The sequence below is a fragment of the Mirounga leonina genome, unplaced genomic scaffold (assembly GCF_011800145.1).
Source record: "Mirounga leonina isolate KUSES-001 unplaced genomic scaffold, KU_Mleo_1.0 Mir_150, whole genome shotgun sequence".
Lineage (NCBI taxonomy): Eukaryota > Metazoa > Chordata > Mammalia > Carnivora > Phocidae > Mirounga > Mirounga leonina.
The window spans coordinates 28,407,708-28,427,782 of NW_023270374.1; the positions used below are offsets into that span (position 1 = coordinate 28,407,708).

At 42.3% G+C, this 20,075-nt stretch overlaps 1 protein-coding gene across 1 annotated transcript in view; it reads right to left on the reverse strand.

The window, feature by feature from the left end:
- Positions 1-1,179: 1,179 nt before the first annotated feature.
- MROH8 (maestro heat like repeat family member 8) overlaps positions 1,180-20,075 on the reverse strand; it is a 60,446-nt gene continuing 41,550 nt past the window's right edge. Inside the window, exons 14-24 of the mRNA XM_035006278.1 lie at positions 19,172-19,362; positions 17,747-17,884; positions 17,366-17,480; positions 16,904-17,044; positions 15,625-15,789; positions 14,776-14,931; positions 12,325-12,447; positions 10,725-10,824; positions 10,410-10,475; positions 3,806-3,963; positions 1,180-1,520 (exon numbers count right to left, since the gene is read on the reverse strand). Of these exons, the coding sequence (XP_034862169.1) occupies positions 3,815-3,963; positions 10,410-10,475; positions 10,725-10,824; positions 12,325-12,447; positions 14,776-14,931; positions 15,625-15,789; positions 16,904-17,044; positions 17,366-17,480; positions 17,747-17,884; positions 19,172-19,362 (1,344 nt within the window). The 3' untranslated portion in view covers positions 1,180-1,520; positions 3,806-3,814. The remainder of the gene's footprint in view (positions 1,521-3,805; positions 3,964-10,409; positions 10,476-10,724; positions 10,825-12,324; positions 12,448-14,775; positions 14,932-15,624; positions 15,790-16,903; positions 17,045-17,365; positions 17,481-17,746; positions 17,885-19,171; positions 19,363-20,075) is intronic.

Here is a 20,075-nt window from a genome sequence, read left to right on the forward strand (position 1 = left end):
TCTCTCAAATAAATAAATAAAATCTTAGGACACCTGGGTGGCTCAGTCGGTTAAGCATCTGCCTTCGGCTCAGGTCATGATCCCAGGGTCCTGGGATCCAGTCCCGAATCGGGGTCCTGGGATCCAGTCCTGAATTGGGCTCCTTGCTCAGCAGGGAGCATGCTTCTCCCTCTCCCTACTGCTCCCCCTGCTTGTGCGCGCTCTCTCTCTATGATAAATAAATAAAATCTTTAAAAAATAAATAAATAAAATCTTAAAAAAAAAGGAGAGAGAGCTCTACCTTGTTAAAAAGCAAACATCCCTGGAAGAGTTAAGATCATTAAAACTTGCATTATTAATCATTTCCACCATAACAACCAGTTCATTAGATCCTTTCCTGAGAGGGATAGAAAAAGGATAGAAAAGGAGCTTGGAGACAGGAAGGAGGGGGAAGCTGTGAGGGGAGAGAGATTTTACAATTTTATCTAGTGCATGTTTACTTGCCTGGGTTGATGTCTGGGAGATCCTGCCCTTCCCCCAATCCCACCTTTTACTTACATGATAGTTTAATCTTTCAATAAGAAAAAAAAAGTAATTTTTTTTTAAGATTTTATTTATTTATTTAACAGAGAGAGACACAATGAGAGAGGGAAAACAAGCAGGGGGAGTGAGAGAAGGAGAAGCAGGCTTCCCACAAAGCAGGGAGCCCGAAGCGGGGCTTGATCCCAGGACCCTGGGATCATGACCTGAGCCAAAGGCAGATGCTTAACGACTGAGCCACCCAGGCGCCCCCCCCAAAAAAGTAATTTCTTATAAGTATGTATTTCAGTATAACGAAGTAAAGCAATATTCAGAGTAAAGGTGGCGCCTGGGTGGCTCAGTCGTTAAGCGTCTGCCTTCAGCTCAGGTCATGATCCCAGGGTCCTGGGATCGAGCCCCACATCGGGCTCCCTGCTCAGCGGGAAGCCTGCTTCTCCCTCTCCCACTCTCCCTGCTTGTGTTCCCTCTCTCTCTGTCTCTCTCTCTGTCAAATAAATAAATAAAATCTTTAAAAAAAAAAAAATTCAGAGTAAAAAAAAGTAAGAATCTAAAATAATAAAGACATGGCTGGGCCAGTAATCGATAATGAATAATACCTTTTAATAGTATATGATGAAAATAAAACTGAAATGATATTCAATTATATTGAACTTTTAACATATTATAACACAAATTAAGTCCAGAAATTTTTGTTGTGTATATTTTAAAAATTCTATAAAAACACAAACTTATGTCTGAGGAGAGCCTTGTAAGAAAATAATGGAGATATTCGGAATTAAAGGACTTGTTAATGTAATCAGCATTAAGTACTTCTTCAGCCTTTCCCAAACTGCTGAGGTAGTAAAAAGCAGACCTCTGCTTCTTCTTCTTCTTCTTTTTTTTTAAGTAATCTCTATGTCCAACATTAGGCTTGAACTTATGACTCCGAGATCGAATTGGATGTTCCACCAACTGGCCCAGCCAGGCGCCCCAGACCTCTGTTTCTTAATGGATGCTTCTCTCTGTGAATTTTAACCCAATGAAACATAAATAAAATAAGTATTGTACTTGCCCCTCCCTGTTGGTGGTATTACTCAGAAAATAAAAATCTGCCTGGAAGGAAAGGGACTCTGGCATAAATATGAGTGAAGAGAAAGGATTCTTTCAAACTCTAACATGTCTCTGGTGATCTAAACCACATCCTAAACCTAGAGGTCTGTTCATTGCTGTGAGACAGGGTAGTACATGAGATCAAACCCAGGATTCAAACAATATTCCTCAAGAATAACCACCAGCTTTTGTCTTAAGTCCACTCCTCTACAGTGTTCGATGCACATTCTATCCTTTTGAAAAATGAAGTATGCTAACTTAGTGTTTATTATTTGAGGCTCAATATCACTTTACACCATTTTTTTGGGGGGTACATGAATTTGGGGTACGAGTTCAGCAACTGGGATTCATGGTAGAGTAGTTCTGCATTTATTGACAGTAGAGGAACAGAGCAGATGAAAAAAGGGCAGAGCAGACGAGCCAAGGGTGTAGACTTTGCATCCAGACTCTCGAGTTTGAATCCTGGCATTTACTAGTTATGTGACTTCGGGCAAGTCACTTTCATCTTCCGTCCCTCAGCTTTCCCATGTGTAAAATGGAGAGAATCATACATGGAGTGGTTGAGGATTAAAAGAGTTAATCATATAATGTACTTAGAGTCTGGCTCATTGTAAACATTCAGTGTTAGTCATTCTTACTGAATAATCCACAAAATGGATAGTTCAAAAGTGGAGAGTGAAGGTGGTTTAATGCAGCGAGACCAAGGAGAAACAAGTGCTGTGGGTAACTCAAATGTGCTCAGTGCACTGAAGTTTAGCATCCAGCGGCCATCCTCCAGGTGTCCTTTTGGCTCTGCTCAAGGGTGAAGATTTAATTCAGCCTGCAAGTAGCTCAAAACTCCTGACTGCTAGCCTCAAATATGAACGCCTCTCTTGGGCAGGGTTCCTCTTGAGGTCACACATAGCATGCTGTGACAACCCCTAAAACAAACCCAACTCACCATTAATCATAAAGAAATTTGTAAAGATGTCTTGGCAGAGGGCTGGGGGTGAAAGGTGAAAATCTGGGGGGCAGGGTGGTAAGGATTCATGTTGCTCACTTTACAACAAAAACTTCACGCAATTCACCATTGGATGTGTCTATTTTTCACGTGCCAGTTGACTCATTTCCTCTCTTTTCTCATACTACCTCCCAGAGGCCTCTCCATTGCTCTAGACAGTTCAGCTGTGGTTCTCCACTTACGTTCCTCAAGCAAACAAGAGCCTGGGAAGTAGACCAATAGTGACCATTTCTAATTAATCTGGTACACCTCTTGGGGGTTCCCACCCTTCTACATGCAGCTTATCAAATTATTCACCCAACACAAACTAATCTCTTTTTTGGGACACTTCTTGAAAATTTTCTCCATTTATGCTTAAAGCAGATGGTGGGTGCTCAACAAACAATAGCTCCCATCCGGGAGCCACTTGAGCATCTGACAGTAGTTGTAGGAGAGACCATCAGGAAAATGAAAAGGGGAAGGAAGGAGTGGAAATCTTGCATAACTGGGGTAGATTCAGTATTATATTACTTCAGAAATTTTTTCTTGCTTGAAGGTTTTTAAGGGAAAGAGAAAGGAGGAGAAAGGTCACAAGGATTTTATAAAAATACACCAGTAATATCAAACTAAGAATTGGTTGTTACCTTATTCCTAAGATTGTTGACAAGTAGATGGGGCTTTGACGAAAGACCCAACAGTACTAACATTGCAATATTAACATTTATTTAGAATCTCTTTTGAAGCTGTGCCAGACCTGTTTATCAAGACTGTAACTTCATGGAAGTTCTGGCATGCCTCAAAAACTCAGCAGAATTTTGCTATTTCTGCAAATTTAAAGAGCTGCCTTCCCTTATATATTCTAATTCCTTTTTTTAAAGATTTTATTTGTCAGAGAGAGAGAGGGAGAGAACAAGCAGGGGGAGCGCCAGGCAGAGGGAGAAGCAGACTCTCTACTGAGCAGGGAGCCCGACGTGGGGCTCGATCCCAGGACCCTGGGATCATGACCTGAGCCAAAGGCAGACACTTAACCAACTGAGCTTCCCTGGTTCCCCTATATTCTAATTCCTTAAAGGTTTTGACAGCAAAAATTATGTTCTGAGGTAATTAAATGGGTGGAGGTAGCTTCAGGCTGGCATTGCTTTAAGTCTGAAAAAAAAAAGGGGGCACTATTGTTTTTGTGGTTTCTGAAAGAATTAGTTTTTACTCGATGTTACTTGCCTTGCATTTCTAAGTAGGAAGACATCTGATGAGGTTCCTCAGCCCACAAACGGACTGCCTGGGATCTGGTTCAGCCCCCACCTTCTGCACTCGGAAGAGAGCCCGAGAGGCGATGATGCGCAGAGAGGGCTCAGGATCACCCAGCAGATCTCTCAGATCTAAATGGCCAGAAAACCCAGGTTGGAGCTGAAGGTCTATGAAAATGATCACTGGTCCACACACCAAAAAGCCAACAAGCCTGCAGCAGCTGTGATAAAGGACTAACTTCTTCTAAGACTCTATCTGAAAGTTATACATTTGTAGATCAATTCCAATTTTGACCTGTGAAACTTATTCATTTTTGAATTGCCAAATAGTTTACTCCTTTACAATAACCACACTGCCAAGTAGTCCCCCTAAAGTCAAATTATCTGTACTTGTCAAGCCATGTCTAAGACTGCTGATTTCTAAGTTCCTGTGTTGGTCCTAGAGGCTACTCTTAAGTTGTTATTCCTTTTAAGCTTTTTCTTAAATTTTTTTAGTTTTTATGTTTCTTTGTGCAAAATAAATACACGTTCATTGTGTAGAAAATTTAGATAACATATAAGCACTAGAAGAAAATCAGTTACCCATAATTCGACCACCAGAGAAAACCACTGTTACGTTTCTGTTTCTTTTTTATATTCAGTTACACATGTGTGCCTTTTTGTTCAAGTGGAACCACATTATACATATTATCTAATAATTTTTTATTTAATATTGCATCATCACTTATCCAAGTCATTAAAATTTTTTTCTGTAATATATTTCATAGCTTTGGGGTGCCTGGCTGGCTTAGTCAGTAGAGCATGCAACTCTTCATCTTGGGGTTGTGAGTTCGAGCCCCACGTTGGGCATAGAGATTATACTTTTATTTTATTTTATTTATTTATTTATTTTTTAAAAAGATTTTATTTATTTATTTGACAGAGAGAGACACAACGAGAGAGGGAACACAAGCAAGGGGAGAGGGAGAGGGAGAAGCAGACTCCCCGCTGAGCACAGAGCCCAACATGGGGCACGATCCCAGGACCCTGGGATCATGACCTGAACCGAAGGCAGACACCTAACGACCGAGCCACCCAGGCGCCCCTATTTTATTTTTTTAAAAGATTTTATTTATTTAATTGACACAGAGAGAGAGAGAGACAGCGAGAGAGGGAACACAAGCAGGGGGAGAGGGAGAGGAAGAGGGAAAAGCAGGCTTCCCGCTGAGCAGAGAGCCCGATGTGGTGCTCGATCCCAGGACCCTGCGATCATGACCTGCGCCGAAGGCAGTTGCTTAACCAACTGAGCCACCCAGGCGCCCCAAGGTTATACTTTTAAAAAAATATTTTTCATGGCTTCCTATGATTCTATAATACGGATATGCAATAATTTATGAAACTAATTGCTTAGTATTTCTAATCTTGGATGTTTTCCATTTTTGCTATTTTAAATAATGCTGGAATGAACATTCCTGTATCTATTTCTGCTTCTTTTCTTTTTTTTTTTTAAAGATTTTATTTATTTATTTGAGAGAGAGAATGAGATAGAGAGAGAGAGCATGAGACGGGGGAGGGTCAGAGGGAGAAGCAGACTCCCTGCCAAGCAGGGAGCCCGATGCGGGACTCGATCCTGGGACTCCAGGATCATGACCTGAGCCGAAGGCAGTTGCTTAACCAACTGAGCCACCCAGGCGCCCTATTTCTGCTTATTTTCATAGGATAAATTCTTAGCAGTGAGATTGATAAGTCAAAGTATATATTTACTTAAAGGGTTTGATACATATTGCCAAACTTCCCTATAAAAATGGTGTATCAATCTATGCTCATACCAGCACAATGTATGATAATGTCAGTTTTCAGGTGCCTGGCTGGCTGAGTCAGAAGAGCATGTGACTCTTGATCTCAGGGTTGTGAGTTCAAGCCCACACTGGATGTAGAGATTACTAGAAAAAATAAATAAACTTTATTTTTTATTTTTTAATAATAAATAAACTTAAAAAAAAAGATAATGTCAGCTTTCCCTTAACATATTTATGTTGATTAATTAGAAGTCTTTGCCATTTTGACAGAAAAAGGTCATACTGGTATCTCATCATTGCATTGTTTTATAAGCTTTATAAAATTATTTTTATTTTATTTTTAAAAGATTTTATTTATTTGAGAGAGAGAGAGAATGTGAACAGGAGGAGGAGCAGAGGGAGAAGTGGACTTCCCCACTGAGCAGGGAGACCGATGCGGAACTCGATCCCAGGACCCTGGGATCATGACCTGAGCCGAAGGCAGATGCTTAACTGACCGAGCCACCCAGACACCCCCAAACATTTTTTTTAAGATTTTATTTATTTATTTGAGAGAGAGAGAGAGAGTGCATGTGCGTGCACAATTCGGGGGAGGGGCAGATGTGGAGGGAGAGGGAGAGAATCTCAAGCAGACTCTGTGCCAAGCACAGAGCCCCATGTGGGGTTCCATCTCACAACCCCAAGATCACAACCTGAGCAGAAACCAAGAGTTAGATGCCCAACTGACTAAGCTACCCAGATGCCCCTGTTGCACAAACTTTTGATTACTAGTAATATGAATATTTTTTCATATATTTATTGGCCATTCATCTTCTATGAACTGCTTATACTGTTTGCCACTTTTCTTTTGAGATCTATTGATTTGTTTAAAGCATACGAACCCTTTATCATATTGCAAATATATCCCCCCAATTTTTTTTTTTAAAGATTTAATTTATTTATTTGAGAGAGAGAATGAGATAGAGAGAGCATGAGAGGGGGAGGGTCAGAGGGAGAACCAGACTCCCCGCTGAGCAGGGAGCCCGATGCGGGACTCAATCCCGAGACTCCAGGATCATGACCTGAGCCGAAGGCAGTTGCTTAACCAACTGAGCCACCCAGGCGCCCATATATCCCCCAAATTTTTGTTTAGTTTTCAGTTTTGTCTGTTTTTTTTCAAAGTTGATTTAAAAAATTTTTAGATAGATAATCTATCATTCTTTTACTTTATGGATCTGTCTTTGGTATCATACTTAGATAAAGCTCTCCTTTTTTAATTTTTTAAAATTTTTATTTATTTTTTTAAGATTTTACTTATTTATTTGACAGAGAGAGAGAGACAGCGAGAGAGGGAACACAAGCAGGGGGAGTGGGAGAGGGAGAAGCAGGCTCCCCGCTGAGCAGGGAGCCCAATGCGGGGCTCAATCCCAGGACCCTGGGATCTTGACCTGAGCTGAAGGCAGACGCTTAATGACTGAGCCACCCAGGCGCCCCTCTCCTTTTTTAAAAGTTTTATTTATTTAAGTAATCTGTATACCCAGTGTGGGGCTCAAACTCATGACCCCAAGATCAAGAGTCATATGCTTTACCCACTGAGGCAGCCAGGTGCCCCTAGGTAAGGCTTTGTTTTTAATTTCCAATTTTCCAAGGTCTCGAAAATGCTCAGGGCCTCTTTATAGTTTAAAGCTTTTTATTTCTTTTGTAAAATTTTGTTTTTTTAAAAAGATTTTATTTATTTATTTGACAGAGAAAGACACAGCAAGAGAGGGAACACAAGCAGGGGGAGTGGGAAAGGGAGAAGCAGGCTTCCCGCGGAGCAGGGAGCCCGATGCGGGGCTCGATCCCAGGACCCTGAGATCATGACCTGAGCCAAAGGCAGACGCTTAACGACTGAGCCACCCAGGTGCCCCTTATTTTTAATTTTTAAAAAGATTTTATCTATTTGAGAGAGAGAGCAATTGAGCACAAGCGGGGGTGGGGTAGAGGGAGAGGGACAAGCAGATTCCCCGCTGAGCAGGGAACCTGATGTAGGGGCTTGATCCCAGAACCCTGAAATCATGACCTGAGCCAAAGGCAGACACAACTGACTGAGCCAGCCAGGCGCCCCTAAAGATTATATTTTTAAGTAATCTCTACACCCAATATGGGGCTCGAACTCACAACCCTGAAATCAATGGTTGCATGCTTCATCAACTGAGCCAACCAGGTGCCCCTGAAGCTTTTTAATTCTTAAGTAGCATTTTAACCTGTAAATTCATGTTTATTTCCAAAATGGAATGCTATTTTAATTTCTTTCAGTTCTTGCATTAAGATCTATCTGTTTCACAGAATACATGAAGGAGCAAATACCAGTTTTGGAATCTACAGGAATGGAAACTTATTTTGTCATGAAGGCAGTTTAAATTCATATTTAAAATTTTGTTATTTTTGTTTAAATTTAGCTTAAAAATTACCTGCATTAAGTGACATAAATTTGTTCAAAAAAGAGTGCTAGAACACCCTATTCTAAGACAGATAAGCCACTGTTAGGGAAGGAAGAGGGTAGGATTATTCCATTAGGTTGAACCACATGAGAATGTTATTTGATTTGATTTTGCCCTACAGATTGGCAATTTCTTATGGCTCATATATAGATCTCCTACATAAATGACTTTAGAATGGAAAAGGAACTTTGGTTCCCCATTGTTTTAGATTAGAAAATAATGTCCTTTTAATTGAACAGAATCAACCATGTAGAATCCTGCCTCATAGAATAAAAGAATCTATGTATCTATGTGACTTTTCCTTTTTTTGCTTCTGATCTCTGTAGGGATGTAGAAGTTAGAGAAAAGTGGCATGGTCTTCTTTTTTTAAAACTTCTTTTTTGCTTTTTTTGTTATTGTTGAGGTATAATTGACATGTAACATAAAACATTATGTTAGTTTCAGGTGTACAACATAATGATTTGATATCTGTATATTGCAGAATGATCACTACAACAAATCTAGTTAATCTCTCTCATAATCTTTTTATACAAATAATTTTTTTCTTTTTAATTTAATTAATTTATTTTAAGTGAACTCTACCCCTGATGTGGGGCTCAAACTTACGACTCTGAGATCAAGAGTTGCATACTCTACTGACTGAGCCAGTCAGGTGTCCCTCGAATAATCTTTCTTTTTCTTTTTTCTTTTTAAAGATTTTATTTATTTATTGACAGAGAAAGAGAGAGCACAAGCAGGGGGAGTGGCAGGCAGAGGGAGAGGGAGAAGCAGGCTTCCCATTGAGCAGGGAGCTCCATGCAGGGCTTGTCCCAAGACCTTGGGATCGTGACCTGAGCCAAAGGCAGATGCTTAATTGACTGAGCCACCCAGGTGCCCCTCTCATAATCTTTCTTTCTTTTTTTTTTTTTTTTAAAGATTTTATTTATTTATTTGACAGAGAGAGACACAGTGAGAGAGGGAACACAAGCAGGGGGAGTGGGGGAGGGAGAAGCAGGCTTCCCGCTGAGCAGGGAGCCCGATGTGGGGCCTGATGTGGGACTTGATGTGGGGCTCGATGTGGGGCTCGATGTGGGGCTCGATCCCAGGACCTTGAGATCATGACCGGAGCCGAAGGCGGACACTTAACAACTGAGCCACCCAGGCGCCCCTCTCATAATCTTTCTTAAATAAGGTCCAGCTTCTGCCTATTTTACCAGTTACATATTTTTATTTTAAAAGTAGTGAATTGTTCAGGATTCTATTTTATTTTTTTTAAGACTTTTTCCCCCCCCTCAAGATTTATTTATTTATTTGGGGGGGAGGGGCAGAGGGAGAAGGAAAGCAGACTCCCCGCTGAGCATGGAGCCTGAAGTGGGACTCAATCCCACGACCATGAGATCACAACCTGAGCCGAAATGAAGAGTCGGACACTTAACCAACTCAGCCACCCAGGCATCTCTTAAAGATTTTATTTTTAAGTAATCTTTACACCCAGGACGCCTGGGTGGCTCAGATGGTTAAGTGTCTGCCTTTGGCTCAGGTCATGATCTCAGGGTCCTGGGATTGAGTCCTGCATCGGGCTCCCAGCTCGGTGGGGAGCCTGCTTCTCCCTCTCCCTCTGCCTGCCTCTCCCCCTGCTTGTGCTCTCTCTTTCTCTATCTCTCTGACAAATAAATAAAATCTTAAAAAAAAAAAAAGTAATCTTTACACCCAACGTGGGGCTTGAACTCACCATCCGAGTTCAAGAGTATCATGCTCTATCGACTGAGCCAGCCAGACGCCCCCCAGGATTTTAATTTGGTTCTCATAGTACATACTTTGGGGTCATGAGGCTTGGCATTTCATGGCATTTTCTAATTGTAGGACTACTTCTTAAGTGGGAATAAATAATTCTTTGAGTGCTAAATCCTCAAAGCTGTACAGTTATTGAAAATTTCCACTCACTGACAATTCAGGAAACCATTTACATGATGGTTGCCTTATATGACTATAAGCCTCTGTATTACTAAGTTCTGCCACCTCACAGGACAACTGCTTATAGAAAATAGGGCTGCAGTCATCTCTGTGGGTACTTGTGAGCTATTGCCATAATTTAGTAAGATGGTATTTCTAGGTGGAATCAGGAATTGTTCCTGAGACACTCATCAAAGCTGGTTTCCAGACAAATAGGGTCGTGTCCTAATGGGGGGGAATTGGACTGGGATGAGATCTCCAAGGTCTTTATTACTGCAAAAGTCAGGCTCTCCGGTTCCCAGGGTCTCAGATCTGTCAGAGAAGAGAGCCTGCCCATAGTCACCACCTCAGATCTCTCTCGAAACGTGAGGCACCCCAAACCAAACCCAAGTGTGTGATCACTCACCGTTCTCTATCCAGTCAGTGCCCTTCATCCTGAGCTCACTGTGATCCACGTACTTTAATAAGAGTCCTAAATGCAGGATAAAGTCAGTGAGGCTGTAGTCTGGCTTTGGCTCTAAGCAGTTGGCAGAATTGGCCTTTTGATAATTAGATTCCAAAAACTTGACTTTCAAGTGCCTTATAGTTAGCTAGAGATAACAGCCCTTTTCTCCAAGGAAGTGTTTTCAAGGTCACGTTCATAAAGAACGGGAATACTCAACAACACAGTTTGGGAAGATCTAGGATAAAGTGATTGTAGAAATAAAAGGAGTGTTTATACCTACGAATAAGACTGCTGCTCTCCTGATAGGAAGCTTTGCGTTCTTGGAGAACATCAATGTTTGGGCGAGGAGGTTAACTGTCCCCTGGCATTTTTTTCCCTAAGTGGGGAAAAAAAGAGTAGAAAGGAGTGAAGTACACCACTGTTTTTGTCAGCCCCACTGTAGTTTCCAGAGCCAGGGACGATGCCAGACATTAGACACATAGAATATGGCACTTGAAATAATAACTGCAGTTGCTTAATGAATGTGATGCCACAGTAACAAGTCCCTAGACAAAGTTACATCCTCTGGATACACCGTGCTCACACCCCCTCATGCCCCAGATTGTGCCCATGATGCCCCTAAGTCCATCTCTACTTCTCTGTATCTAAGTCTTCTCTGTTCCCTCAGCTCTGCCTTGAGCTCTGCCTCCCTATCGGCTATTCCCAGATCACTCTTGCCTTCCTGACCTCACTCGGCTCTGAGCATTTCTGCAAGTACCCCTCTCTTCACATATCATTTTCCATCTTGAGTTTCTATTTAATTTTCCACAGAGGTTTTATTGCCCTTACTGGCTAGCAAGCTCCCTTAGGAAGTTTATAACTTTGCCATGTTTCTGGGTTCTCCACAGCCTGTTGCATATTGGATGCTTACTGGATGAATAAATGCACCTCTCAGTGGTTCTGTTACAAAGACAGGCAGCTCAGGGATAGGAAGAGGACCAACAGACTCTATTCCCATAGATCTTATAATGTCACATGGATAATCTCTAATCTTACGCATTGAGAGCCCTGAATTTCTGCTGTAAATACTGTCATCAGTGCCTCGGGTATAGGTCAGAGAGATAATCCTTAGTGGCAAGCCTGACACAATGGTACTGTGGGGCTTCCTAACCCCATAAGTCTGATCAGAGGAGCCTGCACTGGATCCTAAACAGGTTTCACATATGGAAGACTCCTGGGAATAGTCAGTCCTCGTGTCTTCATAGTAGGATCCCAGCAGTCCTAGAGTCAGATGTCCAGAAAACCATGGATGGGCCCCCTGAAGCTGCCCTGGCTCCAGCCTGCCCCTGAGATCGGCCCCAGTAGTCTTTGTCAAGTTTGTGACAAGAAGGATGCCATCTGGGTCCTAGCAGAGCCAGTGGCATGCTGTCATCATGCTCCATGGCCTACAACAGCATGGCAACCCTTGCTTGGGGCTGCCTAAACATGCTCTGATGGAGGGTAAAACAATCCACTATATCCAAGAAAAGGATGAGAGATTATTGTAAAGGCAATACACAACTCCAGTTTAATTCACTCCATGAATAGTTTTTTGAGCACATACTATTATCAGCCTGACCCCATAGCCTCTGACCCAGGTTAGGGGGGCTCCCAAGAATTCAAAAGAGAGTCTTTTATATGAGGAAAGGTGGTAATAGAAAGTGGAGTCTGTGACTCAGTTGGGTGGAAACTAGAGAAATAGATTCCCAATACAAGACAGTTCATGGATATCAGCTGCTGATGTGGAAAGGGATGGGAGATATTTCCTTTATGTCATGTTCCTCCATTAAAAACAACATCAGAAAAAATAAGCCTGCTAGCATATAAAGGAGTGAACAAGCCATTATTGCTCACATACAAAGAATCTGCAGACTGCTCCAGCTTCCCGAGGGCTGATGTACCAGGGATCTTTGCAGTACACTTCTTGGGGCAGCTTCCACTTCAGGAACTGGGCACATATGGTTAGGACTTGCCTGCTCTCCTGGGAAAAGGATTATCAAAGATCAGCATCTTCAGACATTTTTTAGCTGAGGTAACCTTTCTTCAAATAAAACTGGCTAAAGTGAGGGCAGGGATGGAAAGGAACCAGAGACCTGCCCTCCTTCAGTTTCCCCGAACAGTCCCCCTAGCGGGGGCCATGAAGCCTGCAGAGTTGTGGGGAGGATGTAGAAGGCACTGCTCTGAGACAAGAACGAGAGCTCTTTGGTGTAATACCAGAGCAGGGACTGGCGCTGGGTTACTGCTACCCCATGCGCGAGACACAGGGCTCCTCCACCCGCTTGCTGCTCTGAGTCATTCTTCTGTCACTGTACACAGGGAAGTGTAGCTCCTTTTCTCACAGTCCTTGTGCAATCTCTGGCTTGGAAGGAATTCTGGACAGTACTGATCCCATCCCGATCCAGATGCTTGAGCAAAATTTAGCAAGTGGGCTTCTTCTGTATTCACAACTCTCAGAATGCCTCCCATGTACCACACACCACCTCTTATAAGTATTTTCAAGCAAGTATCTTGTCCCAGGTCCACTAGATTTGGGCCATTAAAATTCTTTTGGGGACTCATGGGAATACAAGTTAGTTCAGTTACTTTTATTATTTGTAAATATCTAGTAAAGTTAAGTTAAAGATACCCAGATATTCTACTTCTGGGTTTATGCCCTCAAGAAATTCTCACACAGGTACACAAAGAAATATGTAAAAGAATGCTGTAATACATAAATAAAAATAGGTAAAAGAATGCTCACTGCAGCACTGTAATAATGAAAAACTGGAGACAATCTAAATGTCCAAGAATAGGAGCACTGGAGAAGTGTGAGGATATCCTCAAGATGGAATTCTATATAGCAGTGAGAATAAATGAACTGGAGCCCACAATGTGGGCAAATCTTACAACGCTAAATAAGCAAAAAAGAGCAAGTTGCTAAGAGATTTATAAATGATACAACATACAAAGTTTTTTTCTACATGTAACATTTTAGGACATGAAAAAAATATTACCACAGAAGTGATAACAATAAAATTCAGGATGATAGTTCTTGGGGGAATTCAACTGGGGATAGGTGCATGATTTATTCCTGTTTTATTTCTTACAGTGGGTGGTAGACTATGTTCTCTGTGTTAGTGATTCCTAACCTGTTTAATATTGGATTTCACCTCTCTGCTTAGGCTACCCTCTGAAGAATCCTGAAGATAAGGCTAGGGATCGTTTAAGGTTTGAAAGAAAGTAAGCCCAGAGCCTTGGCTGCTCTATGCCTTGCCTGATTACCAAGGGCTGACAGGGGTTGTAGGGGGGAGAGGGGGAAGGTGAGATGGGGATCAATGCATCCACATATCCGTGACTCCTACAGGGCAAACTTTTCCATCAGTTGGTTGGGAAGCTCTATTCTATACTTTATTGGGGTCTGAAATAGTTCATATTTCTTTTTTTAAAAAATATTTTTATTTATTTATTTGAGAGAGTGATCAAGTGAGAGAGAGACAGAGAGTGAGCATGAGCAAGGGAGGAGCAGAGGGAGGGGGAGGAGCAGATTCCCTGCTGAGCAGGGAGCCTGACATGGGGCTCTCGATCCCAGGACTCCAGGATCATGACCTGAGCCAAAGGCAGATGCCCAAACGACTGAGGCACCCAGGCGACCCTGAAATATTCCATATTTCTGGTTACAAGACCATAATATTTCCCCCAGATTAAGGTACCAGGGCCCACCATAATCTTATTTTTGATCCTGCTTTTATTTCTGTAATGGGGAGCATGGGTAGGGGAAAGCTCCAGCATTTTTCCAGAATCCTTGCAGCTTAAATACACCTCTGGACTGTTGTAACTGGTGGTCATAGTTAGCACATTGGAATGGACAGGCTCCTGAGGTATGAGACAGTACTAAAGATGATGATATCCTACCCACAACTCCATGGCAGAAACTCTTGGAAGATTAAGGAGATGTAGAGGTTTCTCTAGATTGTCAGAGAAGCTCCTATTTCTGACTTAGCCTCAACACAAGTCTATTTGTCTAAAGGCCAGCAGGCAGTTCTTGAATAAAAGAAAAAGATAACGGAATATTGTCATCGTCAACAAAAAAAGAGTTTGTTGAATTTGGCACTGTATTCAGGCTCTGTGCTAGGCTACATATTGGGGTGGGCTACAAACAGAAGGAGTAAGATTTTTCACACAATTCACTTAGGCAAAATAATTGAAATGTAGTCTGTGCTATCGGAAATGGTGAAAAAAGTCCCTGCCCTCAAAGATGGAACGCTTATTTGCAGATTTGGCTCTGGATTAGAAGTTATTTGGGCATGAAAGCAGTTAACAGAGGCATTACCTCAGCTACTGCATCATTTTCATCCTGAGAATACAGAAGTAGTGGGACCAGGCTGTCCAGGACTTGATTCTCTACACCCTTCTTATCTGTGTGTTTCACAGACTTTATGGAGGCTCCAAAGAGGGTCATGGAGAGACGATGAACAGCAGGTCTCACCTACAAAGGGAGCATCCAAAGGCAAGCAAGTCACTGACAGCGTTCATGCTTAACTTATAAGCGCTAGATTGGTTGAAATGGCAGTCCTAATATGAGGCTATTTAGCTATAGGTGGCTGAGGGCAAGAAGCCAAATATATGTAAAGATAGCAAGACCTGCTGCTTTGTAGCATGGTTGTTCTCTCACTCTGCAAATGAGAAATGTAGTCAGCACAGCTCATGCCTGATGCTAGTATTAACTATTCACACAAGCTGTTTTGCTGAAGTTCAGAATCCCAGCCTTGCCATGCTTGACTCTTCCGAGGACGTGGTTCATTGTGCTCCATGTATTTTTTTTTTAATCTTTGGGATTTGAAATGGGGACATATGTATAGTCCACCACCTTGACCCAGTCCTGATTGTTTCTTGAAAGACATCTTTTCTTATACAAACTCCTTCCCCAACCCATGCTCAGGGTGGTACCCTGGCAAGTCTCTACATCTCAGTTTTTTTTTTTTTTATCTGAAAAATAGTAACACCAGTCCTACTAACATCACAAGTTACCTGGAAGGGTCTTAAGAGAGGAGATTTCAAAGTGCTGTGAACATAAAAAGAACTATATAAAATAGAGTATATTTATTACTATCCCAATTTCTATTTGCTGTTATGCCCATTACCCTCCCCTAGGAAAGTCTCTCCTCTCTCATTGTCTTACATCACCAAATAGGGAGAACAGGGTCTTCATCATGGCTGTCAGGGTGGTGAAATCCATTGTCCCAACAAGTTGCAAGAGTATCTGGATGGCCAACAAAACAATCTTCTCGTCGGTTTCACATAAGAGGTCTAAGATGCACGGCAACAGGCTCTTGATGCCTTCCCTCTGTGTGCCCAAAGGGAGTGCACCATCACCCTCCGGACAGCACTTCATCTGGTACCAAAGTAGGTCTTCCCAACTTTACTCAGTACCTGGTGCTTGTTGAATGTTTGGTAGTGCTGGCTAGTTGAGAACAGAGAAGTAAAGAGGGCATGACTGCCCTCTCAGTATTGGCAGGGCTGATACGTAGATGGGGGGGGCAGAGGTGTTGTAAGTTGCCTCATAATGGCAGAAGTGGGACCAGGTGGGACGGTCCAGTAACAGAGACTTAGGATTAATGTAAGAAATTGCTCACAATGAGAGAAAGTGGAATGGCTAGCTCAGGTCAGTGAATTCTCCAACATGGAATGTATCCAGAGGCAGTAAGATTCCTTGCAGGAATTCAAGCAGAAATGGACTGAGGACCCTTAAGGGTCCTTCCCATTCTGAATTGGGATTCTGTTCTTCTGAAACTCCCAAAAGGAAGCACTCTCAGAGTTTTAACGTTTAAAACATACATGTAAAAAGTAAATAGAATAAGGCAACAAGTATTTGTGTATCCAAACAACCAGAATTAACATGCTAGCATCTGTCATCTTTGTTTCAGATATACATACATATTTAAATATTTAAAAAAAAATAGAACTCAAGTGATAAAATTGAAGGCCCAGGGATTGATCTTTCCTTCTGACCCAGGCCTAGTTTCTAGCTAGGCCTACAGGAAATGAGCTCTCTTTCAACATGAATGTCAGTAATCCTTGTTTAGAAGATATGCATCTTGGGAGCAGATATCATGGTCTATCCAATGTACTCTTAGGGCAACATGGTACAAGACATAAAAGGACACCCGAATGTCACCCAGGCTGTGATGGGAGGGTACCTCCTTACACAAATTATAGGTTTCAAATATTATGAATATACGTGACTTGGACTTATTTCTTATGATTTCATGAAATACTTAAGTCAGTACTTACATATTTCCTAGGCATAAAATTTAAAAGGTACAAAGGGATGTATTCCTACTTGCTCCCATTCCCAGGCTACCCAATTTCCTTGTTGGCTGTTACCAGTTTCTTGGGTATCTTTCTGGGGTATGTTTGATTTGTGACTTACGAATCAGTGGTCTGGGGGCCCCTCCTACCATCTCCTGGTGTTTGATAAGATAGCGCAGTCCCTTTAGGGCAAGAAATTTGAAGACACTATTTCCATGATGTAGCCAGTCTTTCAAGCGGACAACAGAGTATATGCTGGGCAGTCTCCTAGCCACTGGACTCTGGAGAAGCTAAAAGAACCCAGAAATCAGCCAAAGAAGTTACCTTTAAGCCCTTTTTCATGAGGGGAGCCACCTTCCCACCAATTCCAAAATGTGTATTTTTCCTCTGAAACCTCTACTACGTTACAGGGTGATGCTTACACAGTGGGTATCTAAGGAATGCCGACTAATGAATATATGGCAAGAAGAATGTCAGTAGGCTTGAATCTGAAACTATTTCTGTCCCACATCTGAGGTGGATCCTGGCCTGCCATGAAGTTGGACAGGGCCCAGGAAGGCAGGTACTGCGGCTTTACAGGCCTCCTGAACCCAGCTTCTAACGAATCTTACCTCCACGAAAAATCCTGCAGATGTGAGTTTATGTTTATCATTCCCTCGGTTAAGAAGAGGGACCAACAAGTACATGACTTTATGTGCAAGGAGGCGATTTCTTTCCAGCAACGCACTGCAAAACACAACACCCAACAGGACACCTCTTAGAAATGCTCCTATCCAGACTGCATTCTTCCTAGGGCTAGGGGCCCTCTGAGGATTTTGCCCAGCTTTAGGTGCATAGGACGGTATGGCGGTGGCAGGACCTCTGAAAATCTGCCTGGCATTATGGGTATTTCCCTAACCTGTGATGTTATTCAACCGTGGTTGCTGTTTTAACTAGAAGGGAGAAAAATACCTAAAGCAATGCTGATTTAGAGCATGGCAAGGAAGTCTTACTTGGCAAGGAGAGATACTCCCTGAAGATGGCACTCTTTTCCTTCCAGGAGGGTCCATCCTTTATTCTTTTCCATGATGTTGAATTCCTGCCAGCACAATGTTCTGAGGAGGAGAGTCTTTGTAGCCTGTATGGCGAAGCTAAATCAAACCAAACCAGTACAAGTGAATAGAACAGGTCCCTTCAACTTATCAGCACACAATTACCCTGCTTTCTCACTGAGGAGGGCATGCATTGATAGCTCTGGATGGTACTTCTCTTCTTTCTAGATTTCCCCCAAAGACTCTTAATGTTCTAATAACTTGAAAGGCCCTTCACACAAATTTTTAGCGTAAAGAAATCTAACTAGATTTTGGTTCCCTGGGAGTGTGAAAAGAAATCTATGATAAAACAAATGATATGGGATGCTAAACCCATACCCACTGCTTTTTAAAAAAAGCATTATTTAGATATAATTTATACCCCCCTCAAAAAATTACCCACAGTTTTTTTTTTCTATTTTATTTATTTTTAAAGTGGGCTCTACACCATCATGAGTTCAATGAGGTGCCTGAACTCATGACCCTGAGATCAAGAGTCTGATGCTTAATTGACTGAGCCACCCAGGTGCCCCCCACACTGTTTTTTAAACTACCCCCACAACTGGGGCCAGTAGAGCATGTGACTCTTGATCTCCAGTTCATGAGTTCGAGCCCCACATCGGGTGGAGAGATTACTTAAAAAAATAAAATAAAATCTCTCTATTACTTGCTGAACTAGTATGCTTGATATAACACCAGAGAATCCTAGAACTAGAGGGTCCTTGGAGAATACCTAGCCTGACCTAATTTACAGATAGGGAAACCAAGGCACAGAACAACAGGAAGATTTGCCCAAGGTACGTAACTTGTTAAATGAATGAGAATTAGAACTCAGTTCTCCTGACTTTTAGTCAGGTGTCCTTTTTTTTTTTTTTAAGATTTTATTTATTTGATAGAGAGACATAGCGACAGCAGGAACACAAGCAGGGGGAGTGGGAGAGGGAGAAGCAGGCTTCCCGTAGAGCGGAGAGCCCAACGTGGGGCTTGATCCCAGAACCCTGGGATCATGACCTGAGCCGAAGGCAGACACTCAACGCCTCAGCCACCCAGGCACCCCTAGTCAGGTGTTCTTAAATAATCCACATTACAGCACTTCCTCTGAAAGAACGTCATGTGCCACCGTGACACTAATAAATTTCTAATGAGTTTATCTTGGCGCCAATAAAACCATCAGACAACCAACCAGTGAGAGCCCAGAATGATTCCTGGGCATTTCATCCTGACGTCCCATGATAGCAGACTGTAAGCTCTCCCATGGTTGGAACCACATCTTGGCTATCCATGTGTCTACCACGGCGCCTAGAGCTCAGTGTTAGTTAAGGTCAGTGAAATCACAACAGGCATTACCACAAAGGGGTGACCTCTGAAGACATTTCCTGTTCTGTGTACAGGCCACTTGGGATGGCGACATCAGACATGGTGAGACCGATGCTGTGGTGTATCTGGATGAGCAGTGTCATGAGAAGCTGAGGAAAGAGTCTGAATGTAGCTGCTCGGAGCCTGTTGCCCACAAACACCTCATAAAGGGCATCTGTTGCCTGCGGTAGAAAAGACACATCATAGAGCTGAACTCGGCTGGCACTACTCCTTACTTTTGCTTTACTTCTGCTTGTGCCCGACCGTTAACTGACTGAGCCACCCGGGCGCCCCGATGTGATATTTCTAATATATAACCTCCTTTTATATGTTGGTAAGAAAAAAATGTAAAGGTTACTCCAAGTGGGGCCCACACAGCAGCAGCACTGCAGCACGTGGGAGCAGGTTAGAAATGGAGACACTCAAGCCCCACCCCAGATCTTCTGCATTGGAATCTGCATTTTAGTAAGATCCTCAGCTCACCGTGGCTTGTGTACATATTAAATATGAGAAGCTCTGGTGTACAGAACATGAGCAGACAAGTCACAAAATATAACGGCCAATTAAAAAACATATACAAATGTTCAATCTCACCAATAACAATAGTACAATTAAAATAATATTCCTTTTTCACCTATCAGCTAGGCAGCAATGAAAAGGCTAGGAATGCTCAGGGTGGTAAGGGGGGTGGGTAAATGGGCATTCTCATATATGACTGGGAGAAGGCAATGTTTTAGAGGACCAACTGGGAATTCTCCAGAAGTTTAGATAAGCCTACCCCTTGAGCTAGAAATTCCCCTACAATACCCTTTATCCTAAGAAAATAATTAGGGGGTGCCTGGGTGGCTCATTTGGGTTAAGCGTCCAACTCTTTTTTTAAAAAAAGATTTATTTA